At 38.0% G+C, this 21,196-nt stretch overlaps 1 protein-coding gene across 1 annotated transcript in view; it reads left to right on the top strand.

Annotated features, from left to right (window-relative positions):
- Positions 1-21,196, top strand: part of LOC135714729 (neuronal acetylcholine receptor subunit alpha-7-like) — an 82,228-nt gene that overhangs the window by 46,407 nt on the left and 14,625 nt on the right. Inside the window, exons 7-9 of the mRNA XM_065238115.1 lie at positions 9,011-9,191; positions 9,256-9,331; positions 13,281-13,475. Of these exons, the coding sequence (XP_065094187.1) occupies positions 9,011-9,191; positions 9,256-9,331; positions 13,281-13,475 (452 nt within the window). The remainder of the gene's footprint in view (positions 1-9,010; positions 9,192-9,255; positions 9,332-13,280; positions 13,476-21,196) is intronic.

Below are 21,196 nucleotides of genomic sequence, written 5' to 3'. Positions count from 1 at the left end.
TGATGATTGGCAAATGATCGCTACCATGGGGATCATTGATAACCTTCCACTGACAATCCAATGATAGCGATCTTGAACACAAAGATAGGTCGAGTCGGCTTTCTCGAGCCGGAGGTTTTGCTATACGTGTCGCTTCACCAGTGTTCAAAATAGTCAAATTGAAATCGTCACATAAATCGTAAAAAATAGCCGCTCTATTGTCGTCATATAGATCGCCCCACCCAGTACCATGGGAGTTCATATCACCCAGAATTAATACTGGGGATGGAAGAATCGAAACTAGATTCCAGAGTTGACTACGGCTAATGGAGGTTCTTGGTGGAACATAAACTGAAGCTATGCAAAGGTCTTTGTTCTTCACATTTATTTGGCAAGCGACGATTTCGACGCCTGATAGAGCAGGAAGGGAAATTTTGTAGAAAGGGTAACACTTTTTGATCCCTAAAAGTACTCCTCCATAAGAATCGTCTCTATCCAGGCGTATAATGTTAAAATCGTGGAAGTTGAGTTTTTTATCGGAAGAAAGCCATGTTTCACAGAGAGCAAATATATCACAATCAGAATTGTGAAGTAAAAATTTGAACGAGTCTAGTTTAGGCACTAGACTACGGCAGTTCCACTGTAGCACCGTGATCATATCTTCAACCTCGTTCGACGAATTATCCATCGAAAGATATGATTGATGCAAGGAGGGGCCATGAAACAGTCAATTGCTTAAGATATGATTCTAACGTTGGAAGCAAGGCAGAAACTAAGCTTCTTAGAGGGTCTTGTATGTTGAACATGTTTAATATGAATTCCACAATGTCCGAAAAAGCTAGCAAACCTCGTTCGGGCTTGGATTTCTTTTGAGAAGTTTGAGGAGCAGCTTTTTTATTTTTTTTTTTTTCTATGTTGGGCAATGGCGGAAAATTCTTGCTGCATCCAGGGATTGGATCAACAGGAGCCTTCGGTTTTGTTTTTTCATCCCCATTACCCTGGGAATTTGGCAATCGTCTGGAGGTGACTTTAGTTTTCTTACGGCGCACTTTCGGGGAGGGGCATTTTCTTTTTGAGGAACCGTCCATTTTTGAAGGTGCGTGTACCACCGTAGAATCACCTTCATCGGATGAGTCAGAGTCCGATTCTTCAACTGACAAAACCGAAAATTGGTTTGCATCTTGGACGGCTGATGCAGCCTTCAACATTTGAGCATATGTCTGCTTGGAGCGTCCAGAGATTGAACGCTGCACTTTATCGGAGTGCTGTTTGTACATCGGGCACTCCTGCAAGGGGTGAGGATTCTCGCCACAGTAAGCGCATTTTACTGATTCTTTGTGGCAAGAATCCTCTTTGTGGTTTTCACCACATTTGCCACAACGAGTTTTGTGGCCGCAATGGCTGGCCGAGTGTCCCAGCCTTTTGCAGTTGGTACAATTATATACCCTCTGTACAAACAGTCGCACCGGAAAAAAAGCACCATCAATTTTAACAAAGTTTGGGAGAACTGAACCTGCGAAAGTCACCCGGAACGAGTCTGAATGTTTATAAACTTTTTTAACGTCTAGCAAAGATGCTGAATGCAGTTGCCTTACATCCAGTATCTTCACTAGCGCGGTAGCGAATGTCGAGTTTTTAAAAGTTCCCGAGGCATGTTTCAAGTCCTCGACAGTCAGACTCGCGTCGGAGACCACGCCTTCTATCTCCACATCTCGAGAAGGGATGTAGATGTTGTACTCAACACTAAACAACTCGTGATCAGCAATTTTATTTGCCACATCATAAGTCGGTGCTTCTACACGCAGTTTGTTGAATCTTTCTTTGTGTACCAAGATTCCCGGATACTTACGCAGCAAATCTCTCGTTATGTCGAGAGTTTTCAAAGGTTTATTTTTGGGCCGAAAAAAGACAACCCATGGTCCTTTCGAAGACGGTTCATAGTATCTGGTTCGCGTAACGTAGGCATCGGAAGATGCCATAAGTGTTGCACAAAAGCGGTGCGCAACCACTTAAGAAGGAAAAAAAATTAAAACCTTCACTAATTAATTAATTTTAATTACTAGTAATTAAATTTTTTGCCCGACGTACGAACAAATCAAAAAGAAAAAAAAAAATCGAAACAAAAAAAAAACTTATATCTACTTGCAAAAAGTTGTCTCACTATGACCCATACTCCCCTACCAGGGGTGAGAGACAGAGTCACGCGCCACGAGGCAAAATTAAACTACAATAGGGAGGCAATGGACTTGCAAAATGTATTGTCTAATACTTATGCCGGTTGTAAACAACCTATCAGCCGTTGCAGCTAGATGGTCCGTCTGCTGCTGCTGGAGATATGATTGGTGTTGGTGGGTCGGCACGATGATGAAAAAATGGCTTGACGACCGGATGGATTACCGGGGTGGATTAAAGCTGGATGGCAACTCCAAGGGGCTCGGCCCATGGAATTCCACTTCCTCTGTTGCACACTGGTCACTTGGGGCACCCAATGGGGGGGGGTGAAAAAACCGCTCGGGCGGAAAAAACACCGAAAAAAACTAGATGCCGCGCGACTGAGACCGGGACGTTGTTAACCGACTGAGTGTTCAACTAGGAATGAAGGGGGCCATTTTGAAGTCAATTGGTTCAAGAAGGATTTCACAGTGGGAAGCAATGTGAGGACAATGCTTTTCAGAGGATCAGAAATGTTGAGGTATTTGAGAATACCGTCCACAATGTCATCAAATGAGAATAACCCAGATGAAGAAGGGGTTTCTGTTCTTAAAATTGGGGCATCAAAGGTTTTGGATGTCCCCGGAAGAGGTGGAAAATCCTGGGTATAGTCAGTTCTGCGGAATCCAGGAGGAGTAGAAGTCTCCTTTTTTCCACCACTCCTTAATTTGGGGTTCTTGATTGTCAACTTTCCGCGAACGGATGCGTTTTCGTTTCCGTGCAGAAAAACGGAAAGAAGTTCCCTCCTCAGCTAAGTCACAGTCAGTCTCGTTATCTGACAAAAGAGAAAAGGGATTTTTTTTCATTGGTCGATGGCGTGGCTGTCTTAAGCATTTCTGCAAAAGACCGCCTGGAACGTTCCTTAAGGGAGCGTTTCATTTTGTCCCCGAGCTGTTTGTACGACGGGCACGACGAGAGAGCATGAGGAGGAGTTCCGTTGCAGTCACGCATTGCAATAGCTGTGCAGGCGCCATCCTCATGCTTCTCCCTGCATGTGGAGCAGCGTGCCTTGTTGCCGCAGTGGGAGGCCGTATGTCCCAACCGCTTACAATTCTGGCAGTTCATGATCTGAGGTACAAACAACCGCACAGGAAGACGAAGTTTTCCCAGCTCGATGTATTGAGGAAGGGCAGATCCAGAAAAGGTCACCCGAAACAAGTCTGTGGGGGTAAAACTCTTTTTACCATCGCTGAGCAATACTGACTTCATTCTATGAACGGCCAGTATCTTTACCGGAGGAAGCAAGGGGTTTTTGAATCGGCCAACCGCTTGCTTCTCCAGTATCTCGGTGTTCAGGCTCGCCTCAGTGACCACGCCTTCGATCTCCACATCAGAGGCTGGAATGTACACCCTATATTCCAGTGTGAAAAACTGGGAAACAGCAATTTCATTGGCCTGTTTCAGGTTAGCGACGGTCACACGAAGTTTGTTGTGCCTAACCTTCGTTATTTCGGTCACGGCAGAGAATCGCTTTATCAGATCATCAGATATTTGAACTACATTCAAGGGTTTGTTTTTGGGCTGAAATAGACAACCCATGGGCCAGTCGAGTCATTCGGGTAGGCCCGCAATCTGGTGCTTTTCTCAGCCTGCCCATTGACAGACTGAGACGACGAACCAGGGATGACATCATCAGTTTTCTGAGATGAATGGTCATCCATGTCGTCTTCCGACAAAACATCCATTTTGTTCTACTAGTGGGAGCGCAAAATGCTATCCCTCTGAACTGATGTTTAAACCCGAACAGACACAATACACAGAAATACAAAATGAAAATTTAACTAATGGGGGAGGAAAAGAAACAAAAAAAAAAACAAAAACTTATCTGATAATTCTATACTACTACCACCGAGTGTTATATGTGTAGGCGTTTACACAGATGGCTGGAAGGGACGCGCAGCGTGGATGACCTTCGTTGTCGTGCACTTGATCGAGCCTCGGTACTCAGCGCACACAGGCGCATGATGATTGATGAACGATATAGACGTAGAAACGGGTGCTCACACTCGATGATGATGATACGTGAGCGGATATGCGTGAGCGGGTAAGCGTGACCACGCAACGATGATGCCCAAATTGGTTTGCGAATTACCAATAGCACGGATTAATCGTTCCGAAAATGACACTTTCTACTAAAAAAAACTCACTTTTCGATCAATTTACCGGGAACTATGCCAGGAGTCACTTAGAGAGAAAAAAACTGATATCAAGCGAATACCGAGAAAACTTCCAAAACAACGGAGCGCGAAACAAGTTGACCGTAGGGGAGAATGGTATACAACGCACCCCCTGGGCAGAACGCACCAGCTGACTTTCATTTGTGTTTTTCATGGCTTTTACGTAACTATTTTGTTTTCTTATCAAGCAGCACTTCTAGCATAGCATCTGAATTAAAAATCCTGCATGATAAATCCTAGAATTGGATTTAAAATTCCAAGAAAAACTAAAAACAAAATGAAAAAGTGCGTCTTACCCCGGGGGTGCGTTATGTACTGTTCTCTCCTACTTCTTGCTAGGACGCAGTGTTGTGCTCTATTTCATGCACCAGAAACAATAATGTTGCCCGCTGAGCAGTTGATTGAGCATAATCATAAGCGACGAAACGTACCCGCTGGCCGCTGGCGACGAAACGTACCGCTGGTCGTCTTTGTTGCTAAAGTCTTCCTCGCAGAATATGGTCAAAATTAATCTGTATAACACTCCGTCCGAGAGCCTTGCTACATGAAGTAGTAGGGTAGATGGGGGCAACATGGTCCTCCTAAGAAATGTACATAATAAAACATGAAAAACATTCTTAAATGCATGATAGTTGTGATCAACTAATACCAACTAGCACCCTAGTAAAAATGAACTTTTTGGCTAGTTTTCGATAGAAAATAGCATTAGAAATCATGTAAAATAGAAACATAAGGTGTTACGTATTACTGTTACGTTTATTTGATTCTAATTCATTGATGTTATGTATTTCATTTGATCAAACACATTAAAGAAGGTAACATGACGGTTATCGTAACACGACAGCAATTTTTCTGTTAATCATAGTAGGAACACATGACTTCTACGCAGTTGTGTACCCAAGAATAGCCGCTATGACATTCCCAACAAACAAGTCATAGTCACAAATAAGCATATATATTGAATTAATGCTTTATAACAGTGTACAATGCTGAATAAAACGAGTTGTCAAATTATGTGCTGAAGAAAGTTCATTGAGATCGATAGATACGCCTTTATTTCGCTGTTTGCTCTGATTTGATTAATATACTTATTGAAAACTATACAAACGATGACTGTCTTCCTGATTCAACACCAGAAGTTTGATCTAATAGCATACCGAATAAGTGTAATTTGCACATACATTGACGCTTTAATTCGACTGTTTTTAATTGATTTAATAACATGCTTTATTATACGTATAATAATTTCCATTCAAAGTGTTTTTATGTTACTTCATACGCGAAGTTAACGATTCTCAGAGTTGGTTGGAAATGCTGACATGAAGCTTTAGTGTGATGATTTATTTGCTAGAGAATGATCTTTAGAAGAGGGTAGGTGGATAGTTCCGTTAGAGTACGGCAGTATGAAAATTGAATAGAAGTTGAAAATGAGCGAAGGGCCATTAATGCGACAGTTTTTTAAGATCGACGCAATTTTCATACTGCCGTACTCTAACGGAACTATCCACCTACCCTCTTCTAAAGATCATTCTCTAGCTAATAAATCATCACACTAAAGCTTCAGTCAGCATTTCCAACCAACTCTGAAAATCGTTAACTTCGCGTATGAAGTAACATAAAAACACTTTGAATGTAACAACTCAAGGCGGGAGTAGCCGTCAACAATGCTGATGATGGTACAGCACGCAACAACCACCCTACTGCCTTCTCTCTGAGATGATCACGTTGGTCATGACGAGAGGAGCAACACAATAGTTGGGTAAAGAAGAACTGCATTATAACACACCATCGACTGGAAATGCTCTCGCAACGTGGGGCTTTAGGTAGTGATGAAAACGTCGCTAGAACTATTCCACAGCCGCAGTCAGTTTATGAGCAAAAAGAGGGACGCACATTTTTGCCTGTGGACTTGGAGACATACTTCAAGTCCCCACGTACATCGTACGGGTTAGGCAAAAATGTGCGTCGATCTTAAAAAACTGTCGCATTAATGGCCCTTCGCTCATTTTCAACTTCTATTCAATTTTCATACTGCCGTACTCTAACGGAACTATCCACCTACCCTCTTCTAAAGATCATTCTCTAGCTAATAAATCATCACACTAAAGCTTCATGTCAGCATTTCCAACCAACTCTGTATAATAATTGTTTTCTAGCTCCATTATTAGATTCCACTGCATTGCTTAACAATATTGCTGAATAAATGTGAATACAGTCAGCATAATAGCTCTTATACCACTATGCGTCTATATATTTTAATTGCATGCTTTGTAATTGCTTTACAAACGGCATATTCATTCATTATTCCACAACACTGTTTCAGGCATAACAACAAAACAAAATTGGCAGCATAGTGGTTACCGTTTCCGGTGTCCAAGTAGAAGGTCGCGAGTTCAATCCCAACCTCAACTCTTTTTTTTTATTTGTTTCCTACGCTTAATTAATTTAAATCGTAATCATAGATCGTATCACTCACGACAACCAATTAATCGATCTATAGAAAAGAATAGTCCAGCATCCTTTCCATCGAAATTAGAGAGATGGAGAGGTAACATTGTACAGTTAAAATTATTTTGTAATTTTACACGAATTTCCATGCACATAAAAAGAGCATGCATATTCATGTTAAATTAAATTGGTTTTTAAATTTACACGACTTGAAATGTACATTAGACTGATGCAAAATTTGACTTTTTCGCTCCACAGTGCTTAAATGGTTTCAAATCGGGTCCTGATTAGTCTCCCAAAGTTACAACTTATTTGGTTAGAAACAGACTTCGCACAAGCCATTTGAAGTTTACATGTAAATTACTATGGGAAATCTCAACTTTTTGTTAATTGCCTTCTAGTCTTTTTCCATATTGAGCTGCGAAACAGTTCGATAGCCATTCTTATAGAAAATTATCTCTGCTACAACTTTGCTGAAGATCGTTTCCATGTAAAACGAGACAGGAAAAAGTTATTAATTATTTAAGAGATTGGTAAACTTATGACATGATCAAGCAGCTGCTCTGTAGGCAACACTGTATTTTGCAGTGTGACATAGTAGCCATGATTTTTGTGTCCTATTCAACGCCCCAGAAACACCAATGTTGCCTGCTGAGCAGTTGATTGAGTATGATCATAAGACATCAGCGCATTGAACCATTGATAACTTTCAATCCAGTTGGAGGCGAACCAGCCCAAGACTGAAAGCCTCCCTAATAAAGATAAATAATAATAATAACTTTCAATCCTTGCATTTAATCAAAAAGTGGTCTTGAGCAAAGTTGTAGCTGGGAAAATTTCCTACAAGTAATATTGAAAGCTTTTGAAGCAGACCGATATGGTGAATTATTAGATAGACATGAACAAAAATCTTGCTTTTACCATAGTATACAAACTTCAAATGCTTTGTGCCATCTCAGTTACTCACCAAATGGGTTCAAATTTTGAGAGGTTAGTCAGGATCCGATTTGGAATCGTTTAAGTATTGTGGAGCGAAAATTTCAAATTTTGCATCACTATAATGTACATGCATGTAAAATTAATCATCACCTGAATTTTACGTGGATAGCTTTAGATGGGCTCACTTTGTAATTCTACAGGTCATTTAGAATTACATGCATTTGGCTTTTTGAACGAATTTACATAAAATTGAACTGATTGTCAAGTACGCGGAATTATCACCGACGTGGAATAACCCGCCTTCACGGTTCAGTACATACCCAACACTTCCACCGCTGCATCAAAACGATCAGTCAAGAGAAAAAAGGAACCACGAGCGCATATCCAATTTTTTGATTTTCTGCACGGACTAAAAGTGCTCTCTGTATAAAACCGCTTTAATCACTATTTTGTCTGTCATCCATTTTCTATTTGTGGACGCGCGTCTGCACGATAAATCGTTCCACATAACCAAAACTGAGCGCACAAAACAAAACAAACCGAGTGGAGAAAAAACTGATGGAATAATCGGTCCGTCCGCCATATTAGCTTTCTCAATGTTTGTTGATTTAAATTTACACGAGCATGTAAATTTATAGGGTTTATCGTTGAAAATTCCATGTTCTTCGATAAGTTTTTACATCACGTGGTGATATTACACTGCAAGAGAAAATTAATCGAATAAACGTGTAATTTTATGAGTTTCATCATGTTTTTATTATGTGCATGATTTTTAATGTAAAATTAAATTAAAACATAGTTTTAAGCGATGTAATTTTAAAATGGTTTTGGTTTACATGTCATGTAATATTCCTTATTTTTTGCTGTGCAGTTAACATCGTAAACAATATTAAAATGAGGGATTCCGTCTTTAAGAATGTAAAACACAAATTTCAACAGCGTTGAGACTTTTATACGTTTATGGCAGTACCGTAATGTATTGAATCCTAGACGGTTCGTTAATCCCGATCTATATTGTTTTTATTAAATACGACGTCTACTTTGCATTTCGGTGCTTTTACAGTGCCGTGGGGGACCGAAATCTGGACACAAAATAAATTAATCAAATTCTGTTCATTTCATACAAAATGCCTACTTTTTGTGTGAGGTGTACGGACTAAGATGAGGTACTCTACGGTATAGCCCGTGTAAAAATACATAAACATACAATCTTCAATCATGTTGTTATAAAGTATCTCTCCATTCTGATATTTCAGCGCTGATGAAGGGTTCGATGGCACTTACCACACAAACGTTGTGGTGAAAAATAACGGTAGTTGCTTGTATGTACCTCCTGGTATCTTCAAGAGCACGTGTAAAATAGACATCACATGGTTCCCTTTCGACGATCAACATTGTGAAATGAAGTTTGGTAGCTGGACGTATGACGGCAATCAGGTAATGCGTGTGTTTTATATATAAAAAAACAGTTACAAAGTATTAATGAATCTTATTCTTTAAGCTTGATTTGGTGCTGAATTCGGATGATGGAGGTGATTTATCGGATTTTATCACTAATGGAGAATGGTATTTGATAGGTAACATTTTATTTGATTTAGTGTATAAACTTTGTCAGTTTAAGCTGTAAACTGCCAAGAAAATTAAACTTTTTTTCAGCATTTTGTTTGTTATGTTATGTTGTTAAACTAAATTAGCTCGAACAAACTCGAGCACCAACTGTGAATTAAGTATTGATATGGATGGTGGTACCATTAACCCGAAGGGAACTATTCAACGTTTATCAAAAAAAATGAGTATTTTCTATTTTCGTAACTACTGGAGGTGAACCAGCCCCATGCTGAAAGCCTCCTTAACACTCCACATACGGTGGGTAAAAAACTTTACGCTGGCTACGAAGCCACTCAAAAGCGTGTAACGGCATGTTTGCATAATTTAGCCATTTCTTGATGAATTTCAAGAAGTGTGGTACGTCTAGAATTCCTAGAGTCTGCAGATTTTTTTTTTCTTTGGTTTGTTTTTTCCGTCGATCTTGTTTTCCGTGCTGAGCACTAATGCTACCGACGTGCCAGGAAGGCAGCTCCTGGACCCACACCTGGACCCTACCTATCGACCCATCAACTCATGAACCGGGGACCAACGGCTTTACTTCCCATCCGAAGGAAGGCGTGATCAGAGATGTTATGCCTCAGAACATCCCGGCGACGCCCACTGGTATTGAACCCAGGCCTGCTGGGGTGAGAGGTAATCACGCTTACCCCTACACCACCGGCGCCGTTTGTAGATTATTTTGATTGTAAAAATATTGAAAATATGGTTGTCAACTTTCTTTAAGAGTGAAAAGAGTCGTTACACGTTTTTTAAAGGTGTGTTTATGGGTTTAGCCAGAATACAGTAATGGTTCCTACATATGAATCAAGGAGACAACGGAACGGTCCTCGAAAGATCCGGAACATCCGTAATAGTTGTCAATCCACGAACCTGATCCTAGAGCTCCATGTTTTTTTTTTCGAAAACATTAGGAACTGTGGTAAGATAAGAAAGAATTTGGGTCGTGACATAAACATGGACCTGGATGGCCATGGGACCGTCCTCCGGAAGATCCGAAACATCCGAAGATCCGGAACATTCGTAAAAGTGGTCAATTCATGAAACTGATCCTAGAGCTGCACAGTTTTTGAAAAACACTAGGAACTGTGATAATAGAATAAATTTGAGGTGTCGTGACATAAACATGGACCCTGATGGCCATGGGACCGTCCGCCGGAAGATCCGAAACATCCGTAAAAGGTAGATAGAATTTGGAGTCGTTACATAAACATGGACCCAGATGGCCGTCAAACCGTCCTCTGGAAGATTCAGAACATCCGTAAAAGTAATCAATTTTTGAAACTGATCCTAGAGTTCTGCGGTTTTTCAAAAATACTTGACACTGTCATATATAAATTAATTGGGTGTTGTGACATAAACATGTCATATGTGCCATCCGACCTCCGGAACATCCTTAAAAATGGTCAATCCACAAAACTGATCCGAGAGTTCAACGGTTTTTTTTTCAAAAACACGTGGAACTGTGTTAAATGAAATAATGTGGGGTCGTAACATAAGCATGAGCCCGAATGACCATGAGACCGTTCTCCGGAAGATCCGTAAAAGTGGTCCATCCATGAAGGTCCCCCCAAACTGGCGCGTTTTTCACGCCGCGGTAGCGGTAGCGAATAAATCACGTTAACCGTGGTAGCGAAATTCGCGTGGGTACCCACACCGGAGCGGCAGTTTTTTCGCAGCGTCGTAGCGATCGTTTGCAATGGATTCGTCGTCGGATCACTGGTGTTCACGGAAGTTCATGGAATTTTAAAGAAAGTGTGTCAATCTTTAGAAGGTTTACAAAACTTAACTACCCCTGGAATGCATATCATAAGAAAAAAATGCAGATTTTCGGGAAATTTCATAGACAGAAAATGAGGGAAGTTCGCATTACTTCTAAGAAATTTGCAAAACTTCAAAGAAAGCTAGTATACCTTCAGATAAATTTTCAAAACTTCAGGAAAATTCGTAGATCATCAAAAACTTGGCAGAATTTCAAAGAGTTTCACAGAACTTCAGAAATGTTGATAGATCATCAGAGAAATTTACAAACCATAAGAGAAGTTCACAGAACTTCAGGAAAGTTCGTAGATCATCAAAGAAATTCAAGTTGAAGATTGAAAAACATATCTTCCGAGGAATTTGTGAAAGTTCAACTGGTGGGCACTAGGGCCAAACATTATGGTTTCTTGCTTTCGCTTTAACCTGGGCCAAGGTAAACATTTCTGTAAACTTGCTTCATTTTCTTGTAATGGGTCTGCCTCCGCTATGATATCTTGACGGGTTCCAATCCAGTACTTGCTTGCAGACTTTGTTTCCATCCCTTAATATAGTGTAACGGCACACCTTCACTTACGTTCTCAATTTTTAGAAGATATCGGCTTCTGATGACATCGGCGATGGAGCTTGGCATTCGAGATTCAGTTGTGAGGCAACCAGGTATAAATTACATACCGCAGGCAATTGTTGATGAATAATTGCAGTTATTGCTTACTATACTGATACGCATCATGTTTAATGAAGCATTTAACGTTGGAATTCAAAATTTGGACTTTGGTGAGTTGAATAATCCAGTTTGATCTCCAAATACTTCGTAAACTCGCAAAGGCCTAGTCTTCATGATTCGTGCACCTATGACGGTCTTTAACCCGCTACCTGATACTATCTGGCTGCCAAGGTATCGTAAACTTTAAACTTTCTCCACTAGTTGCCCAGATACCATTCATTTTGAGGAGTTGCTCGTGTTAAAATCCATCGATTCGGTCTCATGGACATTGGTGGTGAGACTCACAGCAGAGCAGCATTCAGCTAGACAATCTAGCTTACTTTGCATGTCAGAATGCCTTTGCTCTAATAGAGTAAAATCTTCAGCCAAATCAAAGTCGTGAGATGCTCCATAGTGCTTGACATTACGGTCAATACTTTGATATTGTGGATTACAATGAGAAACAGCAGCGGTTACACTATACTAGACTTCCAATAAAATAAAAGTTCTAATTTTCCACGGGCCAACCCCTAGACGGTTTTTTCTTTGCGTGAGAATCAATTCCATTAAAGTTTCAGCTAATTTGTTGTGCTTTTAGTTCTACTTTTATATAGGGTGTTTGCCTAAAATACATGAAAAAATAACATCCCTACAATCTTTCGATCATAAAAAAGTTTACTTGTTCTCGATTTGAATTAATTCAGTTAGTTTTAATGATTTATTCACATATATATATATAAACATTAAACCAAAAGTGCCAGTCCGTGTTATATCAAAAACAGCTGACATATTCAGAGAGCGGTTATCTCATCTAAAGACATGAGTCTGGCCTACATTAATAAAATTTCAAATATTGTTTTTATGTGTCCCACACATAATTTTTTGCAATGTGATCTACAAATGACATCTATGTGTCGAACACATACTTAATATGTGTACACATAAAAGCCATGTGTAACCACACATACTATTCATTTGACTCATAAATTTCATGTGTGCTTCTGGGTGGATTCAGTTTATGGTGTCAAGTTCTTCAAGGAAAGACCTTTTTAAAACTGAATTGAACATTATCCGCTCATATTAAGTCCGTGTTGTTGAAGCCGATATTTACATTGAAATCGCCAGCGTAGATCTTGAAGCCACCCTGTAGAACCTAATCTACGACGGATTTCAGCTGACTGTAGAAATTATCCTTCTCTCGTACCTCAGCAGCATAGGCTAGGGCATAACATTAGATTATGGTAAAGTTTTGAACCCATGATCTAAATCTGGAAACGATAAGCCGCTTATTAATAGCATTATTATAAATGCAGCTGAGCAAGAATGCTATGCAGGAAACCTACTTAACAATATCAGGTAGCGTTTTCCTCTCCAAAACCGCAGTATAGCAGTACAATACATGCTCTCTCTATACTATTCTTAACAGTAATATTTTTTTATTTTCTTTTCTTCCACAGGAATGCCAGGAAAGAAAAACACTATAACATATCAATGCTGCCCCGAACCTTATGTTGATATAACATTCACCATACAGATTCGACGGAGAACTTTATACTATTTTTTCAATTTGATAGTTCCGTGTGTCTTAATTTCTTCAATGGCTCTATTAGGTTTCACGCTACCTCCGGATTCCGGTGAAAAGCTCACCCTAGGTAAATATATCCTTTAGTATATTATGTATTATGCAGCGGTAGTCGTAAAGAGAAGCAAAGAGATCAACACTAAAATTATATTAAACACTTGACCATCTACATCAAGTAATATTCTATTTATAATATTCAATTATACGGGTAAACTCAACCCTTAACAGAACAGCAAAGCGTAATAGAGGGAAAGACCGTACCTTGATGATCTGCAGTGACTTTTACGATAAGCTGTTACTTTTATATGAAAGGGATTTTGAGAAAACTAAACGCCAACCATACAAAAAGAGTATTGGGTAGTAACAGAAGTAATGTTTTTACAGTTGTGATATGGGGGATTCGCCGAAATAATGGTGGAAAATCACATGAATTAATTTTACATGGTAACTCCCCTAATGAGGTAGATTTAGTTATTTGAACCATTAAATGAGCCCAAATAACTACGGCAGAACATTTAATTTTATTTAAGATGTTGACTCGATTCTTTGAGAAGTTGAGTTGTGGTAGTGTTCCGTTAATAGAGGATTTAATTAAAAACGTCTGGACGAATGGAATCCTACATACTTTTTCAGTAGAATAGAGGAAACAGCAGCAGTTTTACGTATAAAAATATATTAAATAGGGTAAGTTTGTCGTTATGGCACTTGTATTCCTTTAATTTGCCATACGGCATATATCACATTTAAAATAAGTTTGTCCATATCAGCGTAGGCATACAGGACAAAATTGAGACTAACTTCCTGTTTAAGAAATTTAGATTTTAATGAAAATGTGTTGGTTTTAGGCCGTTTATCCAATTAGAGGACCACTAGTGTCATAACTGATATACTTTAATCAAATGTTTTTAGTACCACTATTACTGGCTCACCTATCGTACCTGTATAACTGAGGTCTGAGGGCAGAATTATCCGAATGTCTGCATGACCCGAATTAAAAAAAAAAATTCTGAGGCACTTGCTTTTATTTTATTTTTTTTAACTCTTTATTTGTTCCAAATTCAAATTAAATTACATCTCATTTTAACCTAAGTGCTCCAGTTACTACAGTAACTTACCAGCCTTAATTGTTATGATATATATCACAGTGTTTTTACATTGTTCCTACCTTGGAAATTCAGTATTTTAAACAGGTTTTTTAAACCTGCATGCCAGTATAACAATTGAAATCTTAAAACTAAAAACTAAAACTAAATCTTATCTAAGTATAAAGGGTATAAGTATCAATCGTTGCAATTGAGGATTGCAACGATTTTTGCCTGAAATTATTAATTATTTTGTTGGACATTTGTTCTAAAGTCTCAACATTCGAAATTCTATGTACTTCGGTAGTACTGTATCAGGAAGGCAACTTCAAAATCATCTTTAGAACTTTGTTATGAATCCTTTGAAGTGCTTTTTTTCCTGGTAGTGCAACAACTAGATCATATTGGCACAGCGTAAAGCATGGCCGGTCAAAAACTTTTTTAAATATTAGAAGTTTATTCCTCAGGCAAAGTTTGGATTTCATGTTTATAAGAGGATACAATCGTTTGATATGTATTTGTTGCATTTGGTCAAGTATTAATCCAAGATATTTCACTAATTTTGCTAATTTTTGGTCAAGTATTAATCCAAGATATTTCACTTGGTTTGACCAGGAAAAAGCTCTAGGCTTATGTGGAAATATTATAAGTTGAGTTTTGGAAGCGTCGGGAGAAATCTTCCATTTTTGTAAATAAGAAGAGAAAATATTTAAACTTTTCTGCAGTCTGCTGCAATAACATAACAAGTAACAGATTTGTGGCAACCCTGAGGCAAATCAGGGAGGTCCGAAGTGAAAATGTTATACAATATAGGCCCAAGAAGGCTACCCTGAGGAACTCCTGCTCTAACAGGTAGTTGATTAGATTTAGAATTTTGATAATTTGCCTGCAGAGTTCTGTCAGTTAAATAATTATGAACTTATTTCATAATATAAAGTCGGAAATTTAACTTTTTCAATTTAGCAATCAAACCTTCATGCCAAACACTGTCTAATGCTTTTTCTATGTCTAGAACAGCAACTCCAGTTGAGTAGTCTTCAGATTGGTTTGAACAAATTAAATTGGTAACTCTTAAGAGTTGATGAGTAGTTGAATGACCATGGCGTAATCCAAACTGCTCATCTGCAAAAAGTGAGTTCGTATTGATGTGAAGCATCATTCTATTTAAAATTATCTTTATTGCTTCAAAATTGGAACAACTTTTGCATTTTTCCATCTATCAGGAAAGTATGCCAAATGGAAACACCTGTTAAATAATTTTACCAAGAAAGACAAGTTAACTCTCTGGGAGTTTTTTGATGAGGATATAGAAAATTCCATCATCATGAAACTTTTTAGTTATAGATCTTACTTCGTCCAAATCAGTCCCCCAGGAATCATCAAAAATATTTTCCCGATAGAAAATATTCAGATAATCCCGAGCAACCTGATTCTCAATAGGACTAGTAAGAACCAAACTGAACTTATGGGAACCCTCGAATTACTTTGCAAGTTTCTTACCTTTTTTCCAAATATGTGATCAAAATTTTACAACCTTCTTTAAGCGCTGGAATAGGCTTTTGAGGTTTTTTCAAAATTTTTGTGAGTTTCCAAAAGGGTTTGGAACTCGGGTCTTACTTAGAAATATTATTTTCAAAAGTTTTGTTCCTCAGGGCAGAGAATCGATTTTATATTTGTTTTTGCAAATCCCACCAGATAACTTTCATGGCGGGATCGCGTGTTCTTTGATATTGACTCCTACGGACATTTTTAAGACGGATCAAGAGCTGAAGATCGACGTTTATTATAATTAAATCGAATTTAACCTCGCATTTTGGTACTGAGGCAGCTCTTGCTTCAACTATAGAAGTAGTCAGAGATTCAAGAGCATAATTAATTTCATCTTTGGTTTGCAAAGGAATGTTCGGATCGAAGTTATATTCCATAAATGTTCGATATTGCTCCCAATCAGCTCTATGGTAATTGAAAGTAGTGCTGTTGGGATTAGAAATTATTTTTTGGGATATTTCAAAAGTTAAAAGTTAAAAAAGAATAAACCGGTTATCAGAACCGAAGTCAGCATGGGTAACCAATTGGCTACAAAGTTGACATGAATCAGTTAAGACCAAATCAATAGTTGAGGGATTTTTTGTTGAAGAAAAACATGTTGGGCTGTTTGGATATTGAATAGTGTAATGACCTGCAAAAGAATCATCAAACAGAATATTCCCATTGGAATAGCTTTGAGCATTATTCCATGAACGGTGTTTTGCATTAAAATCATCAATAATGAAGAATTGAGACCTATGACGGGTAAGTTTCTGAAGGTAACATGGAAAAGAGGCAGTTATAAACGTAAGTTGTCCAAATTTTGTTTCAACAGAAACTCCCAAAGTTTCAAAAACTTTTCAACCTTATGGTCAGGTGTTCCTCAGTTTTATCGGCAATATGCACGTTATGAACTCTCAAAAAGTTAAATAGCTTCATTATCTTTAAGAGATCGAGCATTCCAATTAAATATTTAATGCTTTAAAATCCATTACTGAATTTCAAAGTCATGACAATATTGTTTGCAAATTTTACACCAGTCTGAATAGCATCAAACATGGAGTTAGATTTAAGCATATCAGAAATCATGTCAATTAATGATTGCTGTAAAAATTCCATTTTAGGAGCAGTGATGCTTGCTTACTCAAAATTTTGGTTTGAATTACGTTGGTTAGTATCGCTTAGAACCAGATTGTAGGATCGCTTTGCGAGTCTTGCATGCCCAAAAATTGGTTTTGAACATTTAAATTTATTAGCATCTTCTTCCACAGGCCAGTCGTCCTTTGCGTGAGAGGAATCATCACAATTCATGCACTTAGCTGGCATGTAGCAATTTTCAGTTCCGTGACCTCATCCCTGGCACTTACGTGAGGTTGTGGAAATTTCCTCCAGTCTTCCTGAAGTGTTCCCACTTCACTCGGACATGGATCATAAGGCTTACTTTTTCTAAGGCCTTAAAGTTGTTTAGTTCACTAGAATTGAAGTGAACTAAATAAAAATCATTAAAAATTCCGTTGCGCGAATCGCCAGGACGGGATTTCATTTTCATTTTGATTATTTGGAGTGGCACAACTCCAAGTAATTTTGCCAGTTCATCTTTGATCTGATCCAGGGATTCACCACTGGGCATTCCTTTCATGACAACCTTGAACACACGTTCAGTTTTAGTGTCGTAAGTAAAAAAATTGTGCTGCTTCTCAGTAAGATACTTGAGAAGACATTTAAATCCGTCAAAGGTTTCAGCCAATACACGGCATTCACCCCGACGTCCAATTTGTAGTGAAAACTTAACTTTCACGACGTTCAAAAGTTCCATGCGAAGAGCATGGAAATTGGAAGTGGTTATCACAATAGGGGGAATCTTTTCCTTCTTGGCATTAATCTGGGAAAGTTTACTAGAATTTTTCTCGGATGATGGATCATTCTCATCATCCGTGAGCAAATCCAATTGATTACTCAAATTAATTTCATCAGAAGGGGGATCAAGAGTTTGCCCCTTTCTTTTGCTCCATGGCGGCAGTAAATTTTTATTCAAATCGACTTCCAAGCAGATTACTATAAGAATCTGAAGGATCGAAGAGGAATTTTCGAAATCGATATCCAAGAAGGATTACTTCGGGTAGGGTCCAAACAAGGATCGAAGAGGAATAAGAGTTGAACAAGGTAGAAATTTTACAGGTTGAGCACTGAAAAGTGCTGTTTAAATTTGTTGTAGCTTTAGGTAGTAGTAACACTTCCTTCAGCAAAAAGCAAATAGATCCGCACGGCAAGACAGCAAGATGCGGACTGACTTGCTTTTATTTTATTCAAGCCTAATAACTACTAATTTTTTTTCAAATCTGAATAAACACGAATACACCCGTGTAAAATGGCACTCACATAAACAGCTGTATATTTTTAATTGTGATATCAAATGACTTAAAATTTCCAAGGATGATGGTTTAAAGAGTTCTAAATAAGTAAACCATATTTCATGATTCAAATATGGGTTTTGATTTGAGTTTTGATCAAGAAAACAAAACATTGTTTTAAACATTTCGTACAGTGGCAAAAACTACATTTTGTTTACTTTTACTTTTTTACACTTCAATTTATTCACTGATTATGAATATTTAAAGTGTGACAGGAAAAACTGGTTTTGTTTGGCGTAAAAAGATTGATTTTATATTTGCTTAGAAAGGTTTACATTGTTTTCGTCAAAATGAGCCAACATTTTAGAGTAAAATTTCTGAATAAATGCACAATATTTTGAATTATAATATTTTGTAAATGTTTTTTTTTTTTATATTTATTCCAAGATTTTCCTGCAAAATCGCTGATTTAAAATTTGGGACTGCACACAATTTATTAGACATCATATTATTCTCATGACCATTACTCGAGTTAAGCCTCCTCTCAGACCCTGATTTTCTACGAATACACTCTTTAATTCGTCCATGGTAGGTTTAATGAATTGTTTGGGATTTTTATGTTATTGATGAAGACACAAAATTCTTAAATTCCTGGATATTCTTATAAAAAATCAGGCAACAATGGTTTTCTTATGGACATATCCATGAAAGCAAGTAGGCTGTAGTTGTTTGGAAATAATAATTGCTGCACATAAACTTTACAATCCGACTTTTACAAAACATATTTTGGTGAAATAATAAGATATGGTTTATGTATGGTTTATTGGCATGCTGAACAAGGAATGAATTACAGCTCTAAAAAACAAAGAGCTTATTGATCTTCATCACAATATCTAACGTACGGGTTAAAATTAACCTAGTGTGTTCCACAACATGGATCAAAGGTCTGATCAAATTAAAGGAGAAATCATTTGAATTGCATTTGCAATCATTTACCGTAATGTACCGAATATCGGACGGCTCGTGAATTCGTGAAAAATTTATTATTATATGAATTCCTACTTTTACGCATAATGGAGTGAATGGTTAATTTCGATGGCTAATGGGGTTTAACAAACAAACAATTAGCTCTTCTTTGTCGTAATCGCCCATTTTCGTTCTATTGAGCAGAAAACATCAATAATTTCAATAATTTCACCGTTCATAAATCAACAGTGGACGACGAGCTACGACGGCCACCTTAAGCTTAAAGTAAAATTTAACCAATACTATATAACATGAATTAAGTGATAATGGATCTATAGAGTATTTTCACTAATTACATTCATTTTTTGGAAAATTCCTTTTCATGGTATGGATTTCGTTTCGTGAACCAAAAAAGGTCTAAATAATGTAAGAAAAAATCATGCGGGGAAAGTTTGGCCATCCCTAGGGGTACGACGGCCACATGGAATATCACATGATCCTGGCAAAATACTGCCTTCACCAACGTGGTACACTGCATCAAGGCCGATTGCTTGGAGAACAATAGATGATAATTTTCTCACTATGCTGCGCTTATGTGCAAATAATTTCCTATATACAATATATCGTGAGCTGTTGACTATACAGGAAGCTTTCAACTTCGGAACAGTGGTTCAGCTGACCAAGGTCTTCTAACATATGGGCAGGTTAGTTCCGAATTTTTTCACTACGTGGTGCTTGTGGAATTCACGTCAATGTTCTGATCATCGAAGATGTTGTCCGAGGCTGAAAATTTATTTATTAAAAAAAAGATCTATCAAGTCATCCGAATCCATTCTGATAACAGATCTGTAAATGTTTTCTAAAAAGCCTGATGTATTTCTGGAACGAGATTTTGTTATTTATTGTATTCAGTTACGGTACAACAAATCCCATCTAATGGTGACCGTCTTACCCCGGCACAAGTCAAGCTATACCAGCTGCTGTAATACCTAGTAAATTATAGAAAGCTTTCTATTTTTCTCTTTAAGAACATTCAACAGACTTGTGTTTTCTAAATACCCACAGTGATAATTCATATAATATTTATAAATATTATAAAATATAATATAACAAATACCCGCAGTGATAATTCATACATATATTATATATACGTTTAACGCAAGTTTGTGAGATATGCTCTTCGTTTCCTCAACTGGCGTGACCCAAAGAACTTGCCACCGTACGAGGAGCGTTGCTGTTTCCTGGGAATCGATGTGAGACGGACTGTCGCTCAAGCTATGTTCGCTGGAAAGCTGCTTACGGGTGACATTGACTTTCCAACACTGCTGTCTCAGCTAAATATGTAGGCCCCTGAGAGGCCTTTTCGTCAACGCGACTTTCTTTTTTTGGAACCCCGGAGCCGAAATTTTACACAACACGAGCCAATTCGAGTAATCAGCCGGAAATTCAACAACCTTTTTTATTTTCCGTACCGTTGACCGTAACTATTTAGTTTAAGTTTTATTCATTTAGACAATAATTGTCAGTTGAATTTTTCAATGTACAAATAAATACCAACGTGATGATCGGTCCCTAATCTGTTTTTGTAATTAAGGGGTTACGCCTACCTGCAAGATCGAAAAAAAGCGAAAGTTTGGATTTTTTTTCTCGAAATCAACGCAACATATTGAAAATCGGTTTTCTGCCGTTTATTGAACACACATTAAATGGTACATTTATCAGTCGATGCTGTAAAAACGAGGTCCTGGTGCCCCGCACGGCTGCTCCCCGTGGACGATGTTCTAAAAAACGCTTTTTGCGGTGCCAACTGCGGTTTGTGATGTAATCATCTGAAATGAAAAAAAAAATCATGCCAAATCGTTCAG

The sequence above is a fragment of the Ochlerotatus camptorhynchus genome, unplaced genomic scaffold (assembly GCF_037179485.1).
Source record: "Ochlerotatus camptorhynchus isolate MF236.1 unplaced genomic scaffold, CSIRO-AGI_Acam_v1.1 ptg000703l, whole genome shotgun sequence".
Taxonomy (NCBI): Eukaryota; Metazoa; Arthropoda; class Insecta; order Diptera; family Culicidae; genus Ochlerotatus; species Ochlerotatus camptorhynchus.
Note: the sequence above shows the minus strand (reverse complement) of the source record. Positions and strands in the feature narration are given on the sequence as shown.